The sequence below is a fragment of the Scomber scombrus genome, chromosome 5 (genome assembly GCF_963691925.1).
Source record: "Scomber scombrus chromosome 5, fScoSco1.1, whole genome shotgun sequence".
NCBI classification, from domain to species: domain Eukaryota; kingdom Metazoa; phylum Chordata; class Actinopteri; order Scombriformes; family Scombridae; genus Scomber; species Scomber scombrus.
In genome coordinates this window covers 15,055,412-15,082,797 of record NC_084974.1, presented here as the reverse complement: position 1 = coordinate 15,082,797, position 27,386 = coordinate 15,055,412, and the positions used below count along the sequence as shown (strand labels likewise).

The following is a 27,386-nucleotide window of genomic DNA, read 5'->3' as shown; positions in this document are numbered from 1 at the left end:
TGTAAAAATTAACGGTTACCAAAAAAACATACTAAAAACCTTTCCTATGTACCTAAAAAGTATCCCATTAGCAGAAAGCTGAGCATGTACATCTTTAAAAAAACAAATCACAAATACATATGTTCATTTTTTTAAAAGGCTAAATAATTTACTAAAACAGTTGGGCATTGTAGTTTTTAGCAAACGTTACTCAAACAGGAGTTAATAATGTATGTGTTGGGGACTATTTTCAGATTCATATACATTTGGCATTCAACTAAGTATTTATGACATGTAGGATCCACTTAAAATAAATGACAGTGCCCATGTTCATTGTAATGAAGGAACATATCCCCCCACGCAACAATGTGGCTCAATGATGTATTATCACAGTTACTGTTAAGATATTTTGACAAGTCACAGAAGGAAAAAAGGTGTAAATAATAAAATGAATGATTGGTTTCAGCCATATTCTCAATATGATATAAAGAGGACTGAACCATGAATTTATGGCCTGATTTTTTTGGCAGTGGGAGAGGAAACAGGGGAAGAGGAAGAGAGCAAGACGGCACAGCATATGGCAACAATCAGGAGCCAAACCCTGAGTGACAGTGTTGCAGAAACATGATGCACACCTACAGTTAACATGCTGAGGACAAACTGATCAGTACTGTCTGTCCAACACGACACCACAACCATAATAATCTACTGCAAGTCTTTAGAGCAGTCAAAAGTGTCATTTCACAGCCTAAAAACATTACCAGGTAACGTTTATTTATTTATTAGATAATATAAAGTAGCATGAAGAGTATGTGGAGGAAGTTGGAGAGAGAGGAGATGAAAGCGAGATGATGACAGGAGTAAACAGAGTGTAGAGAGCAGCGAGGCATGACAAAGGAGAGATTAGCGGATGAACATGGATAAGATGAAGTGGAGTGAGAGGGGGATGAGGAGGAAAAGAGCTTTAGGAGCAGAGTAGGAGGGAGGTGGCTGAAGTTTGCTGCTGGGCTGACAGTTTGAGAAACAGCTCCCTCTGGCCTGGAGCTTACCCCTTACGTATTAAAAACTAACTTGGAAAGAAGCACATTAAGGCTCCTTAGATGTTTAGGCAGGTGTGTTTAAACAGAGATGACCTCAACTGGGAAACAAGAGGCGTCTAATTTGCTACCAACGCTAACTTGGTGCCAGGATTAATTGCAAGGTGAAAAGGAGAAATGTGACCCGAGGGGGGGCTCGAGAATGTATAAAAAGTAACTTAATAATATTATTTGGACAGTCTTCCTCCATTTTAACTCTTAGCTGCAGCATTAAAATGTCTTAAAATCATCGACTATAAATTCAAAAATTCAAAAAGGGTGCATCATCTCAAACAGTGTGAATCTAAACACCCAAAGGGCCTTGTTCAAAGTGTGTTTCTGTATCTTCGCTGACATGTTTGAGGTCATATCTGTGGATCTGTGGACTTATAAGGGAATACATCAGGATTGAACAAAAGATTCAAAAAGATTAAATGCCAAACATGAATGCACATGTGACACAAGTAGGAAGAAATCAAACCAATCAAAACACAACAAAAGCTAGTTTCACTGTACTCTTGTTCTTAACCAGTTGTGAAAATGACATTGACTGAAATATATATTTGTTATTCTTGGCAGTCGTTTGCTTAGTTGCTTTGCTTACCTCCCAGCAGCTGAGCAAAAGGTTCAGGGCAGGTTGAAGGGATGGGGAGTGTTAGCTTGTTCATGGCAACACCATACGCTACTGCCAGCGCATCGATCTCTCTGTAGGGAACCTCACCGGTCAGCAGCTCCCACAGTAACACACCGAAACTGTGACAGACAAGGGAAAAACAAACATCAAATTATTCTATGTTTCTATCATTCAATCAATCAATCAACCTTTAACTGTGGAGCACCTTTCGTACAGGTTAGCGCAATTCAACATGCTTTACAGATGACTGCCCAGCTGATAATAAGACACAAGAAATAAAAATGATGAAAGTGTAGTACTAAAACAAATAAAATAGATGAAATAAAACAGAAAAACAGATCAACGATGATGAATACAGGGAATACAATAAAATAAATGACTGAATAAAAACAAATAAAAGCAATAAAACACAGCAGGGCTAAAGTGGTAAGATTTAAGTTTATGTCTGAAGATATCGACACTTTGAGCTGCTCTCAGATCCTCAGGCAGACTGTTTCATCGTCTTGGAACATAAACACTAAAAGCTGCCTCACCAAAGGTTTTCGTCCTGCAAGCACATCAGACAAGTCGGCCAGTGAAAGGCTTTAAAAACAAGTAACAGAATTTTGAAATCAATACGAAAACTGACAGGCGACCAATGTAAGGACTTTAAAATGGGTGTAATGTAGGGCTGGGCAATTAATCGAAAAATAATCGAAACCGACATTTATAAACTCTAATCGACTTAATCTTGTTTATGTCAATTAATCGTGGTGTTCACTGTTGCCATGATAGTAAAGGTTGCATATCTTTAAGGAATTTGAAAACTTGTCTCCAGTGATCATTTTAACCCAAACCATAATCTTTTCATAGTTCTAATTAAGTGGGTTTTGTGCCTAAACTAGACATTAACCACAGCGTCACACCTTAAAACATCATTATTTTCACTCCCTAATGATACTTGTGCAAAAATATCACAAAATATCGTGTGAGGGCAGTGTAAAATACATAATTGTTCATCAAGGGTGGAGATAATCGTTCATTAATCGTAATCGAGGTTAAAAGTTCAATTAATCGTGATTTTGCCATAATCGCCCAGGCCTAGTGTAATGTGTTTGACACATTTGAGGTGATGAAGGCCATAAGATGCAGCTGGACACTGTAAAGAAATTCCTAATAAATGAACCTTGACTGAGGGACTGTACAACATTGTGTTGTCATTACAGTGGATGAACGTGTCAACATGAGTAGTAATGTTGGGTAGCTATCCATGTCATGGTAACAGCATACTCTGTTTGGATCTTCCAAATTAGGCCTCATTCCAAATTTAGCATTTTCTGATCAAGACATGTGGGATATACTGATATTATTCCGGTTTTAGGAGCTCTCTTTGGACATGTATACAGCACATTTGGAATATGTGTCTCAATTGGGATTTTTATCGCAGTTTGTGACACGCGGCCTCTTGCCTGTTTACTCCTGTGCAAGCAAAATCACATATGCTGGAGCAGGAAGGCAGACAGGAGAGGAGTGAGAGGAGAGCGGAGAGCTGGAAAAACAGAGTGTGCTGTCTCCAAGACAGGGATAGAGAGGATTGGTTATTTTCCTGATATGCAGCCACAACTGCATTGGTGACAACTCAGTTTGATGCACCAAAAACACTCAGCAGTGTAGTAAACATCAAGGGACAACCTAGGTACTGAATGTGCCTGAAACTATAAATTTATATCAGTTATATCAATATCACTTATAAATATCAGGCAGCAGCTCACTAATGTTTTCCACCTTGCTTGTTTACTTCACTACCTGCAGAGATCTTTGTGATTCCCGTTCCCACTGGATCAACCCTGAACACCCTCTGCATGTAAATGGGAATATTAGTGGAAAATTATTTTTCATTAGCCACGTAAAAGGCTTAGTAGGAATATTGTCCTTTTCAGAATAAGGGCAAGAACCAGAATATTTTGTGCATGTAAATGTAGTCAGTGACACAACATATTCAGAATGTGAAATAAACAATCTGACTTCACATCACTAAACACTGATGTAAATCTCTATTTTATAAGAAACTTCACTGGAAACAAATGGATGCTGAAAGCTGAAATTTAACATCACGGAGCTGTCCTGTTTTATTAGCCTAGAATTATCACTGAAGGTAATAAAGAAGAAAAACTGTTTAATATCCTTCATTTTAGACATATTTTATTAATATACATATGAGCTAAATCTTGTCTACATTCTGCATCACATTAGTCTCCCTCGACCTCAAGCCTGAGGAAGCTTTTTTTTTTACAATACAAATGCAGTAGGAGTGCCGTACTTTACCTCCACACATCGCTGCTCTTGGAGAAGAGGGACAGCTTGATGACCTCGGGGGCCATCCAGGCGTAGGTGCCTGCAGCGCTCATCTTGGTGGTCTGGTGCCACTCTCTGGCCAGGCCGAAGTCTGTGATCTTCAGCGTTTTACCGCTCAGGTCGTCACGCTCCACCGGCTCCAGAATGAGGACTGAAGAAGAGGAGGAGGAGAGGGAAAGAGAGGAGTTTGTGTTAAAAGATGAATTACTGTACAGTGAGACACACTCTTAAATATGCTTTCTGACAAGAGGTAATAAGACAAAGCTGGGAGTTGGTCATGAATTATTAAACCGCAGCTTATCCGTGAATATCATAGAAACCTCAAACAATCATTCAAACATCAATAGTTAAACAAGCTTAACGAACAAAGGTTTATTACAAAGTGTTTCAAATTGTATGTTGTTTCTGTAACCTTAGATACTTGATATTTAATATAATTTCTGAGATTAATCTTACTCATTTATATTGTGTAACTAAGCTATGCAATGACTAATATGGTCATAAATAAGAAGGTAGAAAATGTTGTTATTAACATTAACGGGTGTAACAAGTACAGATGTGAATCCTGAGAAAGCGTTCTGTGGGTGTTGATTAAACATGATTATTTAAACAGGCACTGCAGCCTGCCTGTTAAGATTTTACACTGGTGTTTCCAAGAGTAAAATATACCCAGTGTGTGTACTCACTAATAGAGTCATGTTTACAGTACATTACAGTTGTGGTTGGACCAGTGTGCTGTTTAGGTTTCAGCTATAAGGCACAAGTATCACCTCTAGTCCAGCTGTGTGCAGTGTGTGTGTGTGTGTGAGTGTTTTGTGATTTCCAAACAGTGACGGTCATTTAAGGCATATCCTTGTTAATGTTAATGTCGCTCTCGCTGCCTCTGTCTTTCTCTGTCTCTCTTTCATATACCATGTACGACTTCCTCCTTCATTTCCGTGTGGGAGCTGGCTATGGAAATATTTGGAGTGTACACAGTTCACCGGCTCTGGGAGCCAGGTGGGGGTTGCTTTCTCTCTCTCACTTATCTACAGGCGTATGCAAAGGGGTCAGAGCAGGGCTACACACACACACACACACACACACACACACACACACACACACACACACACACACACACACACACACACACACACACACACACACACACACACACACACACACACACACACAGCGGCGTCTTTGTTTACACACACATGCACTCCCGCACGCACACGCAACCTTTCACGTGATAAAGGTGTGCCTCTCTTGGCTCTGCTCTGTCCACAAGCTCGCTAAGAGACCAGTTTCAGTGATAAAGAATTGATCTCAGGCCTGCCTATTGATAGATTTCCATAAGCAGGATGAAAAAAGCACTCAGATCCTTAACTTTACAGTGAGTCAAATTTGCAAAACAGCCCTATGACTATATTTAAAATACTGCATTCATAATCTTTTTAGCCCCTTTCAGAATTTTATATTGTAGATTATGATGATGCATTACTGTGCAAGCAGCATTTAAATGTTGTAGTTGGTCAAAGTAGGTAACTACTTTATACTAAAGCTAGAACACCTTGTTGATTTATTTTATTAGTCAAGCAACATAAATTTAAGTAAAAATGCTGAAAATGTACAGGTTTACTATTTTCTGACAAAATGATCAATATAGAAAAATCTGCAGATGTGTCAATAATAAAAATAGTGCAACAGTGCTGTTAATGAATTAGTCAATTAGTATTTATTGCCCCAAAAAACACAAAATCCTCTTGTTCCAGCTTCTCAAACATGAATGCTTGCTGGTTTTCTTCATTTGTTTCTTTCATTCAAATCTGGATTTCAGACAAAACCAGCAATTTGAACATGTCAACTTAATAATTAATCTAAAAAGTAATTGGCAGATTACAAGAAAACAAAAGAGGGGAATGAGAAAAAAATATTTGTTAATTGTTAATAATTGTTGGGAAGACATCTACAAAAAGCATCATATTTTATAACACGTCCCTCATCAGCAAAGTAACTAGTTACTACTCATATCATCTCAGACAGTGGAGTAAAAGGTAAACTGTTTTACTCTAAACTGGAGATGAGTAGAAGAATAAAGTACCAGAAATTTAAATATTCCATTGAAGCATATGTACTAGAGTAAATGTACTTGTGTGTGTGTCCTTTGTGACCGTGTGTGTGTGTGTGTGTGTGTGTGTGTGTGTGTGTGTGTGTGTGTGTGTGTGTGTGTGTGTGTGTGTGTGTGTGTGTGCATGAGGGACGGTGAATAAGTGCGGGTTGCTGACAGTGATAATAAGCTATTGTCATCCTCCAGCCGTCTTTTCTATTCTGATACCGCCGTCTCTGTGAGGGACAGCTGTCTCCTCGGGGCTAACCCTCTTTCTCTCCGTGTCTCTGAAAAGCTGATGGTGCCAGACAGAAAGAACGAGATCAGGATGTGTTTGCATGCTCAGATGGGTGTGTCCACCTCCTCATAGTCTACCTTTCCTGGTTTGTTTGGTGAGCCCTGCCTGTGACAGAGTACATATATGAAGCACATCCATACGAGGTAAAGGATATCGGGCCATCAGGTAGGTGGAGGGCAGGGTGGAAACAGAGAGGACAGAGAAGGGAGAGGCTGATACAAGGTAGAGTAAGAAGGAAAGACATGTTCACAGATACTAAACATGCGTGTGGAGCAGTACTTTCACCTGCTCCCACTCTGGCTCCGTTCCTGACATAATTATAACCTTGTTGTGTTACTTTCACACCTCAAGAATGTCTCTGTGAAGCTCCTTAACGCCACCTGCGCATATTCATTCATCCTGTCACAGGTTTTCACTATCACCAGCATTTCATCCATACGTCAAACACAAAGATCAACATGTTTGTGTTCAGCTGGCAGCACAGAAACCTGACGTGTAGTGATACACAAATAACACCCGCAAGGGCGTGGGAAGCATCACAGCATATTTTATCACAGTGGGGGAAAAAAACGTCCTCAAGGACACTGTGGCTTTTACACAACGCAACGCCAGCGCTGCTGGAAATGTTATCTCAAAATAGAGTCCATATAAAGTAGAATGACACACTCCCTGGTTACTATGAAGTTTACCATAGTAACAAGCATTATGAGACTCATCACAAGGCTATATTATGGATTAATCACACATATTCCTTAGTAGATACAATATCATTAGTTATGTGATAAATTTACCTTTAATATGACAAATTGCTGCTGCACTGCTGCCTATTCAAATGTTTAACTTTTCCAGTCTTCATTTGAGAAAGACAAACAGAGGTGAACCATGTCTTATTATGTGCGTATTATGTGTGGATGTTCATTATCCAAGGAGTCAATAACCTGTGTGATAGTTACAGGGACTCACTGTGTAAATGTAAACAAGCAGCTCTAAACGGCTGTGCATGCTGCTCAATGTAAAAAAAGAAAAAAGAATAAAATTGTGGTCTAAAGTTTCTCTTTAGCCATCACAGTCAAGTAAATGTAAAATAGTAGTGTTTATCAAGCTAACAAGCTCACTGTGATGATGTTAAGCAGGTAATGTATGTTCAACATCCTAGTTTGCATTTAAGCATGCTAACATATGCTAGTTAGCACTAAGCATGAAGTACACCTGAGGCTGATAGGAATGTGATTAGTATTGCAGTTATTTGGTCATAAACCAAAATTTTTCAACAAAAAAATTTGACCTAGCTCAAAATTCAGAGCTTTTTACTATTACAACTGTTTACAAATTAAAATGTATCTTGAGAGGAGCATAAAATACTTTTTACACAGCAGAAATTTGGAGTTGACTTAGAAGGAAAAGCAAAGGTGCAGCTAATAACATTAACAATGAGTCATGACAGTGTGACAATGAGTCAGCCTGCACAAAATTAATTCATTCGTTCCTTCATTTCATTATTTACTCCTGGGGTTTCCCCACTGTGACAGTGACTAAAAAAAGTCAAGATTTTTCACCCCGGACCAAAATAAAACTGACAGATTGTCCCAAGTGCCAAAAAAAATCAATATGAAATGATGCCACTGTACAACATTTATAGTTTAAGTGCTTCAGTTGATAATGGTATTGTAAAGTGAACTTCTGCTTGTTATAGCAGTGACGTCTCTGATGAAGTGATGAAACGTCAATGCAAACAACATCCTGGAGCCTGTCTCACAAAGCATGATTAAATTTAATGGTTGACTGCAGAGTAAAATCTTGACTTGTGATAATGAACTATACAAATACAACTGACTTGACTTGATCATCTGTTAAAAAACCCTCTGGACATGGCCAGAGTCAAACTTTAGAGCAACATTAGAGACGTACAGCAGCTGTTTTCTACCCCATCTGATTAAGTGTTGATTTAACCTTTAAACTCCGTTCTTTACTGCATCCTCGGACCCTGACCCCAGCTGAGTGTTGAGTCACTGTTTAAACACTGATAGAAAAGTAACCAGTGAAGCTTTATCCAGACTAATGATCCTCCAGAGTGGTTAGTCAGTGCATTAAGCACAGGTGACACATTAGCCTACAGCCCCGCTCTCACAACCACAGAGGAATGCAATCAAAGGCTGCTGAAGTTTTAGGTCTTCTGAGTGATGGCATTTCTGACACAGCCACTTTCATCAAAGTTTATTACACCTTAAACAAGCAGTGCAGTTATGTTTGGTGTGTGGTTTTGTCCTTAAAGCTCAAAACTTTCTTACAGAGGAGAATGAGCTACAACACTGATATGGCATTGGGGGGTGATGGTGAACGCAAGCACCAATTAAAGGCAGAGGAATTCATTTCTTTTTCATGATCAAATAAATTGATCAGTAATCAAAACAGAACTCAATATGTTCAATATCTTTTTTACATCCAAATTTATATCGTTTTCTTTAAAATGTGCACATCTGTGTTGTTGTTTTTCTTTACATCTTCTGTGTACTATAGGGCAGCAATTGTTGATAATGTCCGAAACTAATGAAAAATGTCTGTTTTAATTTCCCAGAGTCCAAGATGACGTCTTCAAATGTTTTGTTTTATTCGACCAACAGCCCCAAACTGACATATATTCAGTTTCTATCATGTTTGTAAAGCATAAAATTATCACATGAGAAGCTGAAACCAGCCAATGTTTGACATTTTTGCATAAGAAAATTAGTAACGCTATACATTTTTTGTCAATTGACTAATCGACTACTTGTTACAGCTCTAGTTTACCAACAGTGTGTGTTAAAAAAAATGCTGTGCTAGATTTGTTGTCTGTATTTATATTCACAGAACATACGCCTCATACACAGAGTATGGTGTTTCAATAAAATAGCTGATGAAACTTTTTTCTTTTTAGTAAACTACAACAAAGATAAAAACATGTAGCAAACACATTGTTTAGTTTTTTGTAGTTGATTATTTGGAGCATTTTATGAAATTACAAAAGCACTACAAAATAATGTAGCCTATCTGAATGTTAACTCATCCAGCCATTGTCAATCTGTGGTGCCTCGCCTTAAATAAACAGTTTCATGTGAGTGCAGCCAATCAGCTGCCAGAGTTTTGGGCGTGGTCGTCTGAGCTGTCAGATGAGAGATTTGGACTTCTGATCAGCTGATCTGAGAGCTGCAGGTGGTGCAGCCTGTCAGAGCTTTAAACTACTTTCAGTTTTTCCAGGGTTGCTTTGTTTCCTGTTTCTACTTTCATTTTTGTGCCTAGAATTCGATCAGAGTGAAAATGGCATTTGCATTTTCACACTCCACAGGTGTGCGTATTTAGGAGGTTTTTGATTGAACTATAAAAAATGTTTTCTGTTATTTGAGTCCTGCATTTTAACTGGTGAATAAAGTGGTGAAACGGAACTAAACCAAAGTCTGTCTGTGACCGCTTAACAGTAAGTGCACAAAAAATTAGTAATCCAAAACAAGCTCAGAACATTAAGTTGGTCAACAGTAACAGGTGAATTCCACATTTCATTCTTATGTCAGTCTTCTTAACCAGGTATCAGCCAAAACAGAGGACCCTGGACAGATAAAACTTAAAAGTGTGTTTGTTGGCCAGAAGCTGATGATGGAGACTCCCTGAAGATATAACGAGTGCTTGTTTCTGAGAGACGAGGAACTTCACAAATGCAAATCTTCTGCGTATGACCTCAACAGCTGACTGTAAACCGTTACCATGAGCAGAGAGGGACACACAACCCAGCTAGACCAGTTTACTTTTGTCGCTTGTGTTATTCTGGCAGAGGCTCAATTCAGAGTGCTGTGTCATTAACTTGTTGTTATGGTAACAAGGGCAGAGGTCACAGGCTACGACTATAATGCTGGGAAAGAAGAGGCGGTGTCTCACATAAGAAAACTCATCAGAAACCTTTTATCTTTTTTTTTTAAACTTTTCTAATTTTCAGTTTAAATTCAGTAGATTCCTTGTTGAGCATAAGAGCAACTACAAAATATTCAACAATTACCATAATAAAAAATTAAACCGTAAAGCTTCCGAACACACTTACAGGTGTTTTCACTGATGTTGCCTGTTAATATTTCTCCCTCACACGGCTGTTAGTTTTATCACATCTTTAAGGTACAGTTACATGACATGTTGTCCTACGGATATTTGCTCCGTTTTCCATTAACTTCTGCTGAAGCACTTACGACAGACAAATTCAAGCCTGTGTTTCCTGTTTCGGTGCAGATTCATGGGTCAGAGTGTGTTTCATCAACATTAATAGTACATCTTCACACTACTATAGCATCACTCTCACACTGTTTATAGTTCATGATCAGAAACACGACACCATGTCATTTCTCAAGGACAACTTATACCTTTACCTTTCTTATTAGTATATAGAGTTACACACAGTGTTGTCACTTAATTCACAGCATAGCTACACCTGACCACATGTGTAATCAGCCTTCATCCAGGCATTAAAAACAGTGTCCAGAGCCTTTTAAAGTTTGGTTGTCACTTCAGATGTGCTGTAATGCTTATAAGAAATTGACAGTGCTGCATTTTTCATGTGAACATTTACATCCTGTAACAAAATCAAATTCATTGCTTATATTACAGTTCTGCCAGCTGGTGTGTTAAATATATGATTCTCAGTGAGATCCGCAGAAACAGAAATAAACAGAACAGTCTGATTATCTCACATCACATCTCACAGTCACATATTCTCATACCCCAAATATACAGGTATGTTTTTGAGCAGGAATTGTTTTTCTTTCCATCCGCCTCCTCCTCTTCTTCATACAGGAGCAGGTGTAGCCAGCAGGGTGGAACAGCTGTTGCCGTGGCGCCAAGTCAGCGAATCAGGTCCAACATTCCAGCAAACCCCCCCACCACCAAAACAACAGACTCCTCTGACCCCTCCCTCTAACGCTCCCTAGCTCCCAACAGCTCCACACTTTCCTCCCCCTCCTCGTCCCACTGCACACACTCAGAGCGGCTGGTGTGCTGGTCCCAGCTGTGCATCTCTGCTGGTGTGTAGAGCCACATGCAAGGAGACAAATACAGCAACTTGACTGACATGGCAGCAAGCCGACAGCACATCAACACACACAAGATGTGGGCCCGTGGGATGCTGATCAGCCAGCCCCCCTGCGCCGCAGGCCCCAGCGTCTCCGTCTCTGTTTCTACTTTGGCAAAGATCAGAGCCTTGCCAAAAAAAAAAGTAACCACCACCCCACCACTCTACCGCCTTATAGCTGTCTCTTCATCTTCGCATCCCCACTTCACCCCCCCATCATCATCATCATCATCATCGCCCCCCTGCCCTGGTGCCACTGTCTGACTGTCTGCTGTTGCAGCTGTCGCCAGCCTGGCTGCAATCACAGCACACCGGGGAGAAGAAATGGAAGAAGAGATGCAGCACGAGGGTGGAGGGAGTCAAAAAACAGAGAGTAACAGAGGTAGATTGTGTGTAATGAGGGAGGTGGTGGTGGTGAGGAGGAGGGAGGGTAAGAAGATGAGGAGGCCAAACTGGCTGGCGGTTTGAGGATGAGGAATGGGGGAAGGGAGACAGAACATGAGAGAGGGGGGAAAGAGGCAAGTAAATGACAAGAAGGAGGACAGCTGCAGAAATGAGGGCAAGAGAGGAGAGAGTGCAATTTTGGGAAGAAGCAGGTGAATAAAGGGACGAAGAGGGTAAGAAAAAGACAAGAAACAAGAGTGAGATGGGGCAGGAAAGGGACGGGCGCTAGCAGAAAGAAGGAAATAATGAGAGGATGAAAAGATGCAAGCTTCCAGAGGTAAAGAGAGATGACTGGAGGGAGAGCTTTTGACATTTTCCTGGCAGCACATACCAGATGTCTTTGTATCTCAATAGGTCTCTCCATTTTTCTTTGGCTTTCACATATCTCCGTTCTTGTCTCTCAAGAGATTTCAGTCAGAGGACATAAGACATTTCTCCAAACACAAAGAAAATCTGCCTTCCAATGTGCAATATTCAAATCCCACCATAACTTAAATACAGATCTACTTTTTAGAATACAGTGTGTACAGTTCAAACACGGATAGTAGATTTTACAATACTTCTAAAACTGCAGTTTTCAGTCAAAGCCATTCAAACTAATCTCCTGAAATTTAAAAAACACAACAGAGTGGTACAGATGTGACTTTAATGTGTCTCCTTTGCTGCATTTAAAGCATCTCAGTACTTAAACAAAACTAAATTAAGGCAAAAAAACTGACACACAACAAAGCGAGATGTGCAGTGAATCACTGGGTGTCTTTGCGTCCCCCCCTTCTTTGATATGGAGGTTGTAGTGAGTATGCTCCCATGTCATCGATACCTCAGCTTGGCTCCTCTTGTACCACCACAGGCCACATTGGGGCTCTAATCCTGAGCCGCGCTGTGGCACAGTTTCACCCTGCAGCCATTCACTTTGTCTCCACACAAACGCAGCTGCCAGATACGTGTGACCAGGCAGCCTCTCTCTCAGAAGAGATGGAGGTATTAAATGAGGCGGCTTTCTCCTGGCGCTTTCTGTGTCGAGTGTGTGTGTGTGTATGTGAAAAAGAGAGTACTTACAGTGTGGGAATTTAAATTCAAGCTTTCGTTTGACAAATTGCACTGAGCCTGAGTTTTTATCTGCACTAAACAGATTCAAGAAAAAAAAAGTGCAGCACTTAAGTTGTATAAAAAAGAGAATAAACACCTAAAGTCTTGAACATTTTGGATGGCATGGACTCAGAGTTAGATCACAAGGTGTAATAATAAGGATAAAAACTGACAGTTGACAGTTTCATATGTTTTCTTTATTCATTTAACATTTATGAGTTGACGCTGGACCTGAGCTCTCAGCGGGTTGTGTAATACACCATCACCAAGAACAACATGTTAACATGTCAAGTGAATGTAAACTGTACACTGTGAATAAAACATTACATTCCTGTATTGTCCCTCAGCTCTATACACGCTAAACATGCAGTCCACTATCTCACTGAAGTGCCCTCGATTTGACTCCAGTATAAAAGCGGGGACCTTTGGCTCAGGGGACACCCAGCGCCTTCTCTGCTTGGCCCGACTCCCCACTCTCGGTGCCAGGCTGCTGACAAACAACAATGACCCCTCTAACAGCAAAGTCAACAGCCACAAAACATACAACCGCCACTATAAGTGTGAGAGTCATCACTGTGTTTATCACTGACTGCTGAAACATACAACCTACTCTCTGTGTACATTTCAGACTGTGGTGGTAGGAAACACAAAGTCACGATTAAAAATTAGTGATACTAAGTGAGAAAATAACAAGAAACAAATCTGTTGTTACTGTTGTTCTCTAGTTACTCTTCATGACTTTTGGATGACCTTTTGTACCGTTGCTTCTCAGACACTCCGTCTGACTGAAGAGCGGAGGTGAACCTGATGATAAGAAAAAAGCCATAAAATAGTCTCTGGGCAAGTTTCACAGAAGATATTGAGATAAACTACAAGCTATACTCCACTGGTGTAAAGTATGTGTTTGATATAAATTATGTGAGTGTGCATGCATGTGCGTACAGATACTGTTTCAAGACCGAAATATGACAAAATAAATTCAATAGTAATAAACAGCTAAACAAACATGGTGCATTTCTGGCTAAAACTGTTACTCAGCTGCATAAGGTACAACAACATACAGCATGAGGATGTGTGTCAGTGTGTTTGGCAAGTCCACAGGGAGTCTGAGCTGCAATACAGTAAAGACAGCAGGGAGTCATCAGGGTTTACTGGCTCCAAATCAACTGTTTATTGACCAGTGGAGAAAATAATTGTGATGTGTGTTGTATGTGTGTGCGTTTGTGTGTGTGTGTGTATGTATGCACAAGCATGTGTATTCATTTGTATTCGTGCAGCCGTGAACTGGTGTCACTGTTTGGTTTCGCCGTGTCACTGAAGCCTCAGTCTCACTGAGACAGACTGAAACTCAGCAGCGTTCCCTTCTGTCAGCGAGGCGATACAAACATCTGTTAACAGTGTGGCTGTGTTCACACGGTGCCAGAGCACTGAGCACAGTCCAAACTCCCTCTAACAATCCACATTCTGGTACTCCGACACTGGTGGAAGCCTTCATGGACTTGGCTTGTGGTGAAGCACTGTAAATGTTCCCACCCGCCTCTTCACTCCACTGTACACAGAGCATTGTATTCTGCTCTTATCATCGCAAAATATCTCTCAGGTTGTCTCCGCACTGGTGCAGCTGTCAGAGCAGCATGATGACCATCCGATTCTCGAGATACTTCGAAAGTCAACTTATTATAGTTGCACTGCATAGAGAAACTGTATCTTAACATGGCAGGAGGTGTTTGTGTTGGGGATTGTGACCTTATCAAACAAATCAGATTTCAGCCAAATATGACCACAGTTTTCTGTTCCATTTGCTGTGGTGAGTGTTGATGTATTAAGATACTGTTGATGTATTTTGTCATGAAGGCAGTGGTGGGCGTGTAGTGTGAAATCAGAAGTGTTGACAGTGACATTTTCTTTTAGCTAGGGCTGCAACGATTAGTCAATTAATCAATTAGCAGATCAACAGAAAATTCATCGGCAACTGTGTTGATAATAAAATAATCACTTAAGTCATTTTTAAGCAAAAATGTAAAATATTTTCTGCTTTCCTCAGATTTAATGTTTTTCTTTTTCCTAAATGACAGTAAAGCAAATATCTTTGGGTCTTTGAGTGTTGGTTGACCAAAAGGAGACATTTAAAGTCAGAACCTTGCATATAGCATTTTTCACTTGAGATAATAATCATCAGATTAATTGGTGATGAAAATGAACGTTAGGTACAGCCCTACTGTTAGTTAACGTTACCAAAGATTTACTTCTTTTTTCCCCTTAAACCATTGATTTAGAGACTTTCTGCACTATTTGTCAGGAGGTTTTGAGACATTTCATGGATAAAATTAATTTTATTACATGTCGTATGACTGCAATGTTAGCAGTTTGATTCCAGCTGCCGACCTTTGTAGCATGTTATATTCCTCTCTCTCTAACCGTGTTTCCTGTCTTTCTGCACCTTTGTCTGTCAAATAACAGCAACATAAATGCTCACATTTTTTTGAAAAAGTTGATGAACCTGCTGTTGATTAGGTTTATGCACTGCAACAACACAAATACATTTTGCACACACCTAAAAAGATGTTGTATGAATGTCTACACTAGTTAAAAACTGAACTTATGTGTACTTTCTTCTTCATGTTTACTAACTTAGAATTAGAGGAATTATCTTTAATTATCACAGAGAGCTTACAGACTTTACATTTAGTAAATTAACATCACTGGTATTAGATCTATACTCAGTATCGTCTTGGATCATTGCTTCCCTCGTTTGAATAAAAAAGTCTGAATAGATACTGCAGAAACAAGAAGAATACAAAACCAACTAATCACTAAGAACATCAATGATAAGTGTTTGATAAGAGTGTATTTTGGGGTAGATTAGCTCCAGGCAGAGCACAAATGAGGACAAAAACTGAAAAACCGAACAAATCATTTCTGTGGTCACTATGTATAACTGCAGTACAGAAATTACCATTAATTGTTTCAGTGTATTTACAGATTCTCTGAGGGTAATTAATGCACATAAACTGACTTGATGTACAGAACTAAAAGATTTGGAAAAGCCATGTAAGCTTCCTCTCCTGTTGTTATTGTCATCACACTGTAAATGTGGATTTATTATAATGGTCAGTTTGTTAACTATTACAAACCATGCATGTGTTGGTCTTCACATGGCTGCAGTTCTTATATAATTTGTAAATTTGACTTGAACTTGAAGTGTATTGGTATAATGAGCCATACAGTCAGACACAGATAGTGAAAAACTGTAGCCTACAGTCCATCAAGACTGCTAGCCTTAATCTGTAGCCGGCTCACTAAGAGAAAGAATGGTTTGACCTCCTCACAAACTGGTCGAATACTTCTCCCTATTCCTCCCCCCATCCATCTCTCCTATCCCTTTCCCATCCGAGCCTCCAGGGGTTTCTCCAGAGCCGCTGCTCCTCTACCCATGCTGCCTTGCTTCCATCCTTCTCTCTGCTCTGTCGTTCACGGCCTACAGTCGCTGCTTGCTGCCTCTATCTCCCATCCTTCACCCACCATCCCCCCTGCAGTGACTCCTGCCATTGTGAGCCCTGCTCTCGCTCTGTCTTGGGCTGCTGTGTGAGAATGGGGTCATTGTTGCTCTGTTACAGCGTGTGTGTATGTGTGTACATGTGTGTGTGATAGGGAGAGTTCTCTGCCCTAGCGCCAGCATGTCCTGCTGTCCGACCTCCATACGCAGACAGGCCTACATACTCACTGCACATGCACCAAGCTTACTAAGCTTCCAGACATGCAAGATAACAAGATAAAACACAAATTAAAACACACACCTTTCATGTAATCTTTCTGTTATCTAAGAGTGCCGTTTCCAATGGGGATGTGTGGGGGGCATATCTCCCTACCCTTATACACTGTTTGTTTCATTTATTCAAAACTCTCTTACAAAACTGTGTCCTCTCACTGTCCACATGTCAAAATCCAGATAAGACACCTATGAGAGATGATAAAAACATTTTCAAAAGTCTGTCCATGTTGCCTCCAGTATTTAAAATATGCAATATGCAATAAGGAGTGCTTCACTGATTATTTCACCCTGGCTTTTGCCTCTCAGGTAAACATCCTAACCATCTCTTTGGTGGTAGCCTAAAGAAGAGGATCTATAGACATCACTCAAGTCTAAAAGTAGAGAAACAATGTTCGCATGTTTTTCAGGGAAAACATTTTTAAATCTAAATTAGGTTTACTTTTGATATTGTGTAATTAATAATATTCTCCTTAACATGATTCCAGATCATAAACTGGATACCAATCAAAGATAAGGCAGTAAAGGACGGGGCAAAAGTAAATATGCAACCAAGCTATTCGTAAAACCATCCCTAAGTTTGTGGTCAAAGTCCTTATAGATTCTGCTAGCTAGTTTCAAACGACTGATTTTTATATTTAACAGTAATTCAGCCTATACATTTGAATTACATTGCACCATTAAAACTTCAGGAATGTTGTTGCTAGTAAAGACATCTGTGGCAGGATCCAATCAAAAGCTACTATATAAACTGGAAGTCATTGTAGCATCAAAAGCTAACATAACATAACCAGGATCAAATTATGTATTTAACTTAAATTCAAATCCTTTGTAAACACAGGTATGACTTTGTTTTGCTTATATATACATACATGGACAAATATATGTGCTTCACAGTTAGTACAAGTCCGTATAGACTGAGTAGGAAATATCTGATTAAGCTAACCAAGCTGACCTCTGATGTAGCGGTTTGTACTGTGAGGTATACTGTCTAGTTTTTGTGACAACATCTTACAAGTTTAAATCAATATGAAACAGAATTTTGACCAAGTGCCAGGTCAAATATGTCTCTTATACTAAATAAGCATCAGTTAGCGTTTTTTTGTTGGATATACAGTATGTACTTTAGCTACATAATAATTACACCTTGCAGTTACTGGGTGTAAATCTTTAATAATGGCTAATCTCTGCATATGTTTGCATGGTGAAACCCATTGCAGTACATAATGTTATTGCACTTTGAATTATCAGATGTGTCAACCATATATCTAAATGGGTAATATATTAGCAAGCATGAGCTTTTCCAGCTTTTTCAGTAGCTTCTACTAGTTTATGTATGCAATCCTTTATAATTACATGATATGTAAATGACACAAAAGGCCTTCTCTATATAGCCAATGTTTGGTTTGTCCATTCTGGTCCACTGTAGAAACATAGCGGTGCAATATGGTGGCTTACATGGAAGAAGACCCGCTCCCTCTGTATATAAAATGGCTCATTCTAAGCTAGACAAAAACATTGATTCTTATTTTCATGGGATTATAGACTGATTAAAGCATACTTGTAAATATTATAATCCATTCCTACCAAATCCATTCAACCACTAAATCTTACACACTGGTCCTTTAAGTAATGATTTTTTTTTTTTTAATTATAATCTCTGAAACTAAACTTACAGTCTTGTATTAATAGGCAGATGATGAAAACAATGCCTGCAAAAGCCGTATCCATACATATCGTAGTTTCATATCAGTTAAATTCAGTCCGTGAAATACTTGAACACCTCAAGCTAAAAGACTAGTGTGATATCAGTCTCTGCCTCTCTATTTGTGCCCAGAATCCTCCTATTGCTAGCTCGCACTAGTCCAGTTAGTCACAGTCTCGCCCTCCACCACTCTGTCTCTTTGAGGGATTAGCAGCCGGCACTGGCCACCACTCTAATCCTTTCCTCATCAGACTCACTCTTATATTCTCACACACACAGCCAGACGCAGGCTTTTCCATGACAGCGACTATATGCCATATCTCGCCTTGTTAATCTGTTAAGTAGCTATTACAGCACTTATGTGCAGTGCTGTTGATGTTGTGGTTTATGGCCGCACCTAATGATTATTTTCATTATCTATTAATCTGTTGATTATTTTTCGATTAATCTATTAGTCAACCGGTCCATAACATGCCAGAAACTGTCGATAACTGTTCCAAAAGCACAAGATGCAACATAAATGTCCCGTTTTGTCCTGACATAACTGTCCACAACCCCAATATATTCAGTTTAGTATCATAGAAGACTAAAGAAAGAAGAACATACATGTGTGAAGCTGTAATATGGACATTTTCTTTTTTTTAAATGACGATTAATTGATTATCAAAGTAGTTGGCGATACATTTAATAGTTGGTAACCACTAATCCACTAATTGTTGCAGCTCCGTTATGATTGCAGTTCAAATAAAGCTCAAAGAAATGGTATTTTCAGTAAATTAATTTGTCTTTTCTTGCTTTGCAATTTAAACTCTATGAGCAAACAGCAATCCTGACAAGCCTGCTTCGAGACACAGGGCTCCAACTATTACGATGATTGTTGACTGTGTAAACATGGCTCCAATTTGAAGCTACAGTAGTCAAAATAGCAGATAATGTCAACCTCACTTTGTCTTTATCATGTGTGTCCATTAGCCTATGCATTCACAGTTATACAGCACATACACCTTCATCTGGGACCATAAAACTTCCGTATATCCACATTCATTTGTTTCACACTTTTAATAAGCGTTAAGACATCTTATCTAGCAGGAGTTACACAAACGCTCCTGTTATATAAATGTCCAGAGTGACGCACAGTAAATCTATATGATATTTACAGTATAGGGCAGGCTATGTAGTTAGCGACAGGTGATCAGTTCACCTGTATCGTCTTACTGTAGCTGCAGCTAGCTCACAGCCTCTATAGAACCATGACTCAGTCTGTTATACTGGTAGTGATAATGAATGTTTAATTGACAAAATGACTCAATGTATACTTACTAGCTTTTTCTGGTGTTTTAACTGCATCTCACATGTAACACCAACAACAGTCTTTGTCTAAGTTAAGACTATAACAGACTCCATTTCAACTGGAGTTGTCAGAGAGAGGGACACAGAATTATCTTTGGGTTTTGGACTGCTAGTGGGACAAAACAAGCTATTCGAATATGTCAACTTGGACTTTTTGTCAGGATGTTCTGACAAGACTAGATGATTATTAGATTAATCTGAGGAATAATCGGCAGATTAATCGATAATGACAACAATCATTAGTTGCAGCCCTACTCATATTGATGTTATGTTAATACACTGTGTATTTAAGGTGATCAAGAGCACTCTAGGTCTTGCCATCCTTTCTACAAGCTTTAATCCAATCAAGGAAGCCTGGTGCCCTATGCTCTGTGAAACTAGAGGCTGATCCAGGATCAGAATGACAGGTAAAGCATGACCACAGGGGCAATGACCTGCCAACCCACAAACATGCTGACTTCACTCTAAGGAGGTCACGGTAATCAGATTATCCACGTTACATAGACTCACTCACTCGCTCAACGCTGTGGGCCCGACTGACAGCAACACTCAAGCAGGTTAAAACACAGAACACACGCACACAGGCACACCTTAAAAAACTTCAACTGAGATGAGATAAATTTAGATAAAAAAGTGTCAGAGTGAGCCAAAAATAAAATGCCTATGTTTTAAACATTTTTACAAGGCTTTAAAGACACATTCACTCGATCAGCAGTGTCACATTTTTCCTTGAAGAATTCTTCAGAAAGCTGTGGGAGAATGAAGCGTTGGATTGTTTACTGAGCGCCGAGCCCAACTGATGGAAGACAGAAGAGAGGCTCGGGGGCCTGAGCTGCTCTGTAACCGCACTGATGCCAAGTGGTCGGCAGTTTGAAGAGGACACCTGAGACCAGCGCACCTGGACAATGAGCTGAGGTGTAACCCTAAACTGAGATGAACCGCTGTTTATCCCCCACGCTCTCCTTCTCTTGTTCTTTCCCATCCGTCTCCTCTCTCGCTTCATACATCTCCGCTCTCTCTGGACCCCAAGCTTATTTTCTCTATTCTCTCAACCCTCTTCTTTTGACTCTGCACCTCTCTCCTCTGTCCCTGTCTCACGTTCCTCCCATGCTTTTCCTGCTGGGCATTGCCAGGCTAATGCAAACATCCCTCAGTGTGAGTCATCTAGTCTAATCGCATACTTAACGATTAGCACCCACACATTTTCGGCAAGATTCATCATTCAGGGGAGAGAGGGTCTAAACCCTTACTGAGACATTCCTGCATTTCTTCAGTTGCTATTTTCACACAGACAATACACTAAATTAGGGGACTGACATTTTGCGCAGCAGCTGACAGCGGCTAGCAGCTGTATGACTCAGTGACACAGAAGCAGTGCCCATGTCGCCATAGAAAGGCAGCGTTATGGTGTTGTTGCCAAGGCTCTGCTGTCCAATACGCATCTGAACCCCATCGTTGCTGTTGTGGAGCCACATGCGGAGGAGGCAGTGTGACGAGATGGGAACAAGGGACGTATGTGTGAGTGTGAGGGTATGATGGAAAAGTAAGAGACTCAAGAACTGAGGGATGGAAGATTAAGGAGACATTTCGGCAAATCAGCAGCGAGTTTGTTTAACCTACACTGTCTTCCTCATAAAAAGGCATTTAGTCAGCATCCTGCCACTCCACCCATATTTGTGCACTCCATCCCCCATCAGTCATGTCACTTGGGATAAACGCACACAGTCTGACCTCGACGTACACCCACCCCCCGCCCCCACGCACACACGCACACACACACACACACACACACACACACACACACACACACACACACACACACACACACACACACACACACACACACACACACACACACACGCTGTGTATTATTTCTTTGATGCACCAACAACTGCAACTGCTTCTTTAAACAGCAAGTAGCACAGACGACCAAAAATAGCACAGTGAGTTGCAGAGCAGAACTGCTCTCCTTGAGGAGGGGAGGAAAGAAGAGGAGGAGGAGGAGGATAGAGAGTAAGAGGAGGTGCAGAGAGAGATGATGGGAAAAAGATGGCAGAAGGAGACCAGTTCTTCAAGACTTAGGCTCCCCTGCTGCGTTCAATTTCAAGTTTCTCATCCAGTGTCAGTGCCTAATACCCCACACACTCGATAATCATGTTTCCACAATGACATACAACTTTATAACTGTTTTTACTTATTTACCCCAGTGGATTTAATATAGGTCAATCCATAACATAATAGCTGTGACCACAGACTGAGCATCTAGACATCAATATTAGAAGTGGGACAAATAATCAACACAGAAACATATTGCGATATGCTCTCTTGCAACTGCTTATCAATATACTTTAAACTATTCAAATGTTTGCTGTTTTTATCTAACATATTGTTTTTTATGTTAAGTTCTTAAATAGTCTGTATGTAGCTAAACAGATAACATTATGTAAAGAAGTGTTGAAATATATTATATATCACAAAATAATGTCAATAAAATTGTTACTTTGGGCAACATGTCGAGACAGTACTAGTCGATTATTTCCATCCTGTGTCAGTACTACTGTGACAACAAAGTAGGGATAATATCAGTACACTTGATCTGTCTTCAATATATTGTTCCCCTGTTTTGATCAGAAAACATACAACATACAGCAAGTCTCTACAGAACGGAGTCGAGCTAGAGCTGTGATTTTGTGTTTTTGATGTATTATTTTTGAGCTGCCTTGAAAGATTCTTGTGTTTGAAACGAACCTGTTTTTTGACCTCAGCAGTCCTCTCAGCTGTGAGTTATGATGCATAAAGAGGGGTAAGCTTGAAGGCTGTACTGAGCAAACTCAATTTACTGATGAAGGCCTAAAGGTGTGCCAGAAAGCTACAGAACATTTCCAGTAAGTGGATAAGATTTTTTAATTTTTTTTATCAGATGTAGGGAGGTGTAAGCAATAGCAGTGTTTCAAGCCTGACAAAATTCAAACGAGTGTCTGGTTGCTCCTTCTTTCTGTGTTTTGTTCTAGTTTCTCTTTTACATAGAACATTTGTTTGGATTTAATAAGATCTACTACTCCTTTATGTGCTGTACCCCCAAATTAACGTTCCTATTCAGTTATCAGTTATCATTCAGATGAAAAAATCACACTTGTTTGTGTAATACTTACTATTGCTGGACTTTAGGTCTCTGTGGATGATGGGTACAAATGCCTGGTTGTGCAGGTAGTCCATGCCTGTAGCTATCTGGACAGCCCAGTTCACCAGAACCCTCGGGGGTACCTTCTTTCCAGCCAGGGCCCGATTCAGAGCCCCCCCTCTGGCGTACTCCATCACCAAGCACAGGTTGGGCTCCCGCAGGCAGACCCCACGGAGAGAGATTATGTTGGGGTGCCGGAGCATCCAGAACAGCCTGGCCTCCTGCCGAACACTCTCTGCTGTGGCGCTAATATCCTCATCAGGGTCTTGCCTGGCGGCCTTAACTGCTACTTCCTCTCGCCGCCACACTCCCTTGTACACTTTCCCAAACCCACCAGCTCCAATTACCTCCTCCAGGAGCAGTTCTGAGAAGTCTATCTCCACGGGGCAGTCACCCACCCTGCCTGCCACCAGCCCCCCTGCTGTCAGCTGCTGGTAGCTGGCAGCGTCCCCCTTTGTGACGTAGTTGCTTGGAAAGATACCCACCTTGTCCTGGATCTTGCCTGTCCACCAACCCTCGTCCCCTGACACCTTGGAGTCTTTGGAGAGAACCTCAAGAAGGTCCCCGCGCCGCAGGGTTAACTCCTCATCTGCTGTGGCCTCATAGTCGAACACTGCTGTCCAGTAGGGGTTGGGGTTGGTGGTCCCACAGCGGTGGCCGGGGTGAGAGTCTGGAGAGCCAGAGGAGGAGATGGTAGAGGAGTTCCAGCTGCTGCCATTCTCCACTTGCACGATCGGGGCAGGACACATTGGCGGTGGAGGGGTCATATTTGGGGGCATGGACGAGGAGGAGGAGGTAGTAGAGGAGGGGGGCCCAGGGGGGATGAGGCAAGGGGGAGGCGGGGAACAGCAGCCCCCACAGCTGGTGCAGGACAGGGGGGCTGCTGTGCTTCTCGCTCTGCCGTATGGGTTCATGGCAGCCTGACTGCTGTTTGACGCTGTAGGCCTGCCCTCAGTCAACTCAGGCACGAAATCCATACAGGGCCCATTGACTGAGAGGAGGTGTCCTCGACCACCAGTGAGGGGGAGAGGGGATCAGAGGATCAGAGAGCTGCAACTGCTCTCCCCCATCACATCTCGCTGTTGAAACTGTGCCAAATCCTGTCACTGGTTGCTGCTGTGCTGTTGCTACGCAGTGTGTAAGTAACATGTATTCCCAAAGGCAAGTTCATTCAGGGACAATGTATATTGGGTCAAACAATGACACTCAGCAAAGCAGATCCATGAGTTTATGCCCACCAAACCTAATTGATTGTTTCCACAGTTGTGTCTTTAAAAGACACCCACAGATTATAAATATGTGTCTAAGAAAAAGATGGTGTGTTAAAATCAGTATGATGAGTTCCCGCTCAGCGAGTGAGCTGATAAATTAAATTCAGACATTATTCCTCTCACTGATCTTTCAGTAGCTACATGTAATTAATAAAACTTTTACATACTTAATATATTACCAATTTCAAACAATTATGCTGTCATAATTGAGCAACTAAATGTAACAAAAAATCTGTTCTCATTATGTCTCCACAGTTATTAATCTTTTGCCCTGGTGAATAAAACATAACCAATATTGTGATTGTATCAACCCATTGAGCTCTGAAAGCTACAAGCACGGCAAAGCCTAAAACACACAGGGCTGATGGTGATTGTCAGATTAATGTTAGTAGGGAATATGGACTATATAGGCTGCCAATAAGAAACACAGTCTGTGTTTGATCTGAGTGAAATCCTCTGAGCAGGGGTCCTCATTATTTCTCATCCAGCCCAGTGTGGATGCACCTCCCCCGCCATCCATCTCCATGAATATGGGCAGTTTTCTCTCTATATTGTGTTGGGAGATATCCGTGGATATTTGCCCTACATCCCGACAAGCCGGTTCAGGCTAAATCCTACCATGCATGAGCCGGTTCAACGTCCCTGAATAGCCTTTATCAAAAATGGCTCGTCCATTTTAAGACAGCTGGGGAATTGCAGAAACAAGCCGATGGCAGAGCGGCAGGTATTCAATACAGAGCTGTAAAGTGGCACCATGATCAGCATCCAGCCGAGTCTGAGGACAACAAACCCGCTTCCGTGTCTGTGCAGCGGCCTGGTTCAGTCGCCTCTCCTCGGCTACATTTGTGATGGTGACTAGTGGTCGGCTGGAGAAGAAACTCTTGCTCAATGGACAGAGAGATTGGATGCCAGCATTTACCATTATCCTGACTCCCTCTGAGCGCGCATGGTGTAGTTTCAGGTGATCAATCAAAAACAGGAGGAGTGGATTTTTTTTTTTTTTAAATGTCCACGACTTCTTTAAGAAACACAGAAACCGATGAGGTGGAAAAAAATATTGTCAGCGAATGTTTGCGTGGAGGCATTGCAGCATTACAGTGTTTCTGATCCGACTGGACGAGATGAAATAAAGCGCTTCCATGTCACCTTCTTCAACCATCTCAATAATAATAATAGTTAGCCTACAGCCTAATAATAATAATAATAATAATAATAATAATAATAATAATAAGGTTATTTATGATAAGCGCAAAAATGTTAAAAAAAAATGTCCAGTCTCCGCTTGCGTCTTGCGCCCCAAACAGGCTAAACAGCTTTATTTTAATGCGTAAACAATTAACATTTACTGTACCCTAACCTGGACACTGAGGGCAGCAACATCCACCGACATCGTCGCATGGGCGTGTGGTTGCATCCGAGTAAGAAAGATAGAGAAGCACCATCAAGATCCGTAACCCAATTTAAAGACACATACTCAGTCTCCCTAGTTGGTGCCGCTCAGACAGCTGTCCGGATATCCATTGTATCCAAACAGGCTTTTTCTCCAAAACGACGTGACATTTGTAGCGCCGAGCTGTCAAGTCTGTGGAGCTGACTGTGCATCCAAATAAACCGGTGTGCCATCCACATACGTGGGAACAAGTGCCTGGCTTGTCACCGATCTACACATCACGGGGATGGTACAGGCATGTGGGCTGTCTCCGCACTTATCCCCATCGTGTGTGTGTAGATCAGGCTGCAGCTCACCGTGCAGGACGGAGGGGAGGAAACCGCAGTCTGTTGGGGCGAGAAGAGGCTGTAGTGAGTGTGAGTGTACTGTTGCACTGTGGGTAATGTAGTTTTTCAGGGATCTCCCGCTGACCTACATCATTATGACAGCTTACATACTTAAATAACTCACTATTAGAGGCGGGTTTTACCAATACGAGGCCCCAACTCAAAGGGCCCCAAACAGCTATAGATTTATTATGATGTTTATATGTGAAAACAATTGAATTGTGTTACTATTTTATCTCATTGCACCCAAAATAACTTACAAAAGCCCCCCTAATCATTTAATAAATATGCAACTGTGTACTTCAGAGGAAAACATTGTACTACTACATTTACCTGACTGATCAATGTTGCTGGTTATGCTGCAGATTCACATTTTACTCACAAAATATAATAACTGAAATATGGTGCATCTGATGAAACTACCCTGCATTATATAAGAATTAAAAGCTCCACCTTGAATACAAGTTAAGTACATTGTGCTGATAATGCCTCTATTTCACTTCACTCCTCACTTTTAAATGAAAATACAAATACAGGACCTTTACAGTATATTACAACTCAGTAAGAATAGTTTTATTTAAGAAAATATGAGTACTTCTTCTACCACTGTCAATATCCACATTCCCAGTTAGAGATAGGGTGAATAAAGCAGAACAGAGTTTGCCTGAGGAGGTCCTTGCAAACAATATTACAACAATGAATAATATCTTCTTAAATTAATATACTCGACACTTGTGTCCTGTTGCATTAAGGAAATCATCTCTATGGCAACACCAGTCTTACTTAAAGTGATAATGTGAATTGTGTAATTCAATAAAGTATAATCTAATGCAATCATACATTCATTTTTATTTAAAAAAGTTCAGAGGTCAAAGGTCAGCTGAAAACCAACAGTCTCAAAACTGGCATGGATTCATTGTGTTGCTTAAGGACAACTCAATAGAAAAGATGCATACTAACTGTTAGGCTTTAGCCAAGCTCATATAATTAAAGAAGAGTGAATCTATTATGTAAAGAAATTGCTTTACTGATGGAAACTGACTGCCAAGACTAGGATTAACACACGTGCCTGGAAAAAAACATTAATTTGTTTGTAAAGGGAGCAATTAATAAAATGTCTGCATTGTTTTCTTGTTATTGCTAAAGTGTAGCTACGCCTCAAGGCCACTCTCCTCTGTGCTCGACGTTTTTGTACAGTAAAGCACAGACACAAAATAGACGAAGCTGGAGTGCAATTAAAACTAACACTATTAAAACGCCAAGCTTAGTTAATTTCTGTAAAAACAAAACATTTGTGTAACAATGTAC

At 40.7% G+C, this 27,386-nt stretch overlaps 1 protein-coding gene across 1 annotated transcript in view; it reads right to left on the bottom strand.

Annotated features, from left to right (window-relative positions):
* Positions 1-25,928, bottom strand: part of map3k10 (mitogen-activated protein kinase kinase kinase 10) — a 35,883-nt gene extending 9,955 nt beyond the window's left edge. Inside the window, exons 1-3 of the mRNA XM_062419639.1 lie at positions 23,003-25,928; positions 3,994-4,174; positions 1,660-1,808 (exon numbers count right to left, since the gene is read on the bottom strand). Coding sequence (XP_062275623.1) covers positions 1,660-1,808; positions 3,994-4,174; positions 23,003-24,008 — 1,336 coding nt within the window. The 5' untranslated portion in view covers positions 24,009-25,928. The remainder of the gene's footprint in view (positions 1-1,659; positions 1,809-3,993; positions 4,175-23,002) is intronic.
* Positions 25,929-27,386: the final 1,458 nt, after the last annotated feature.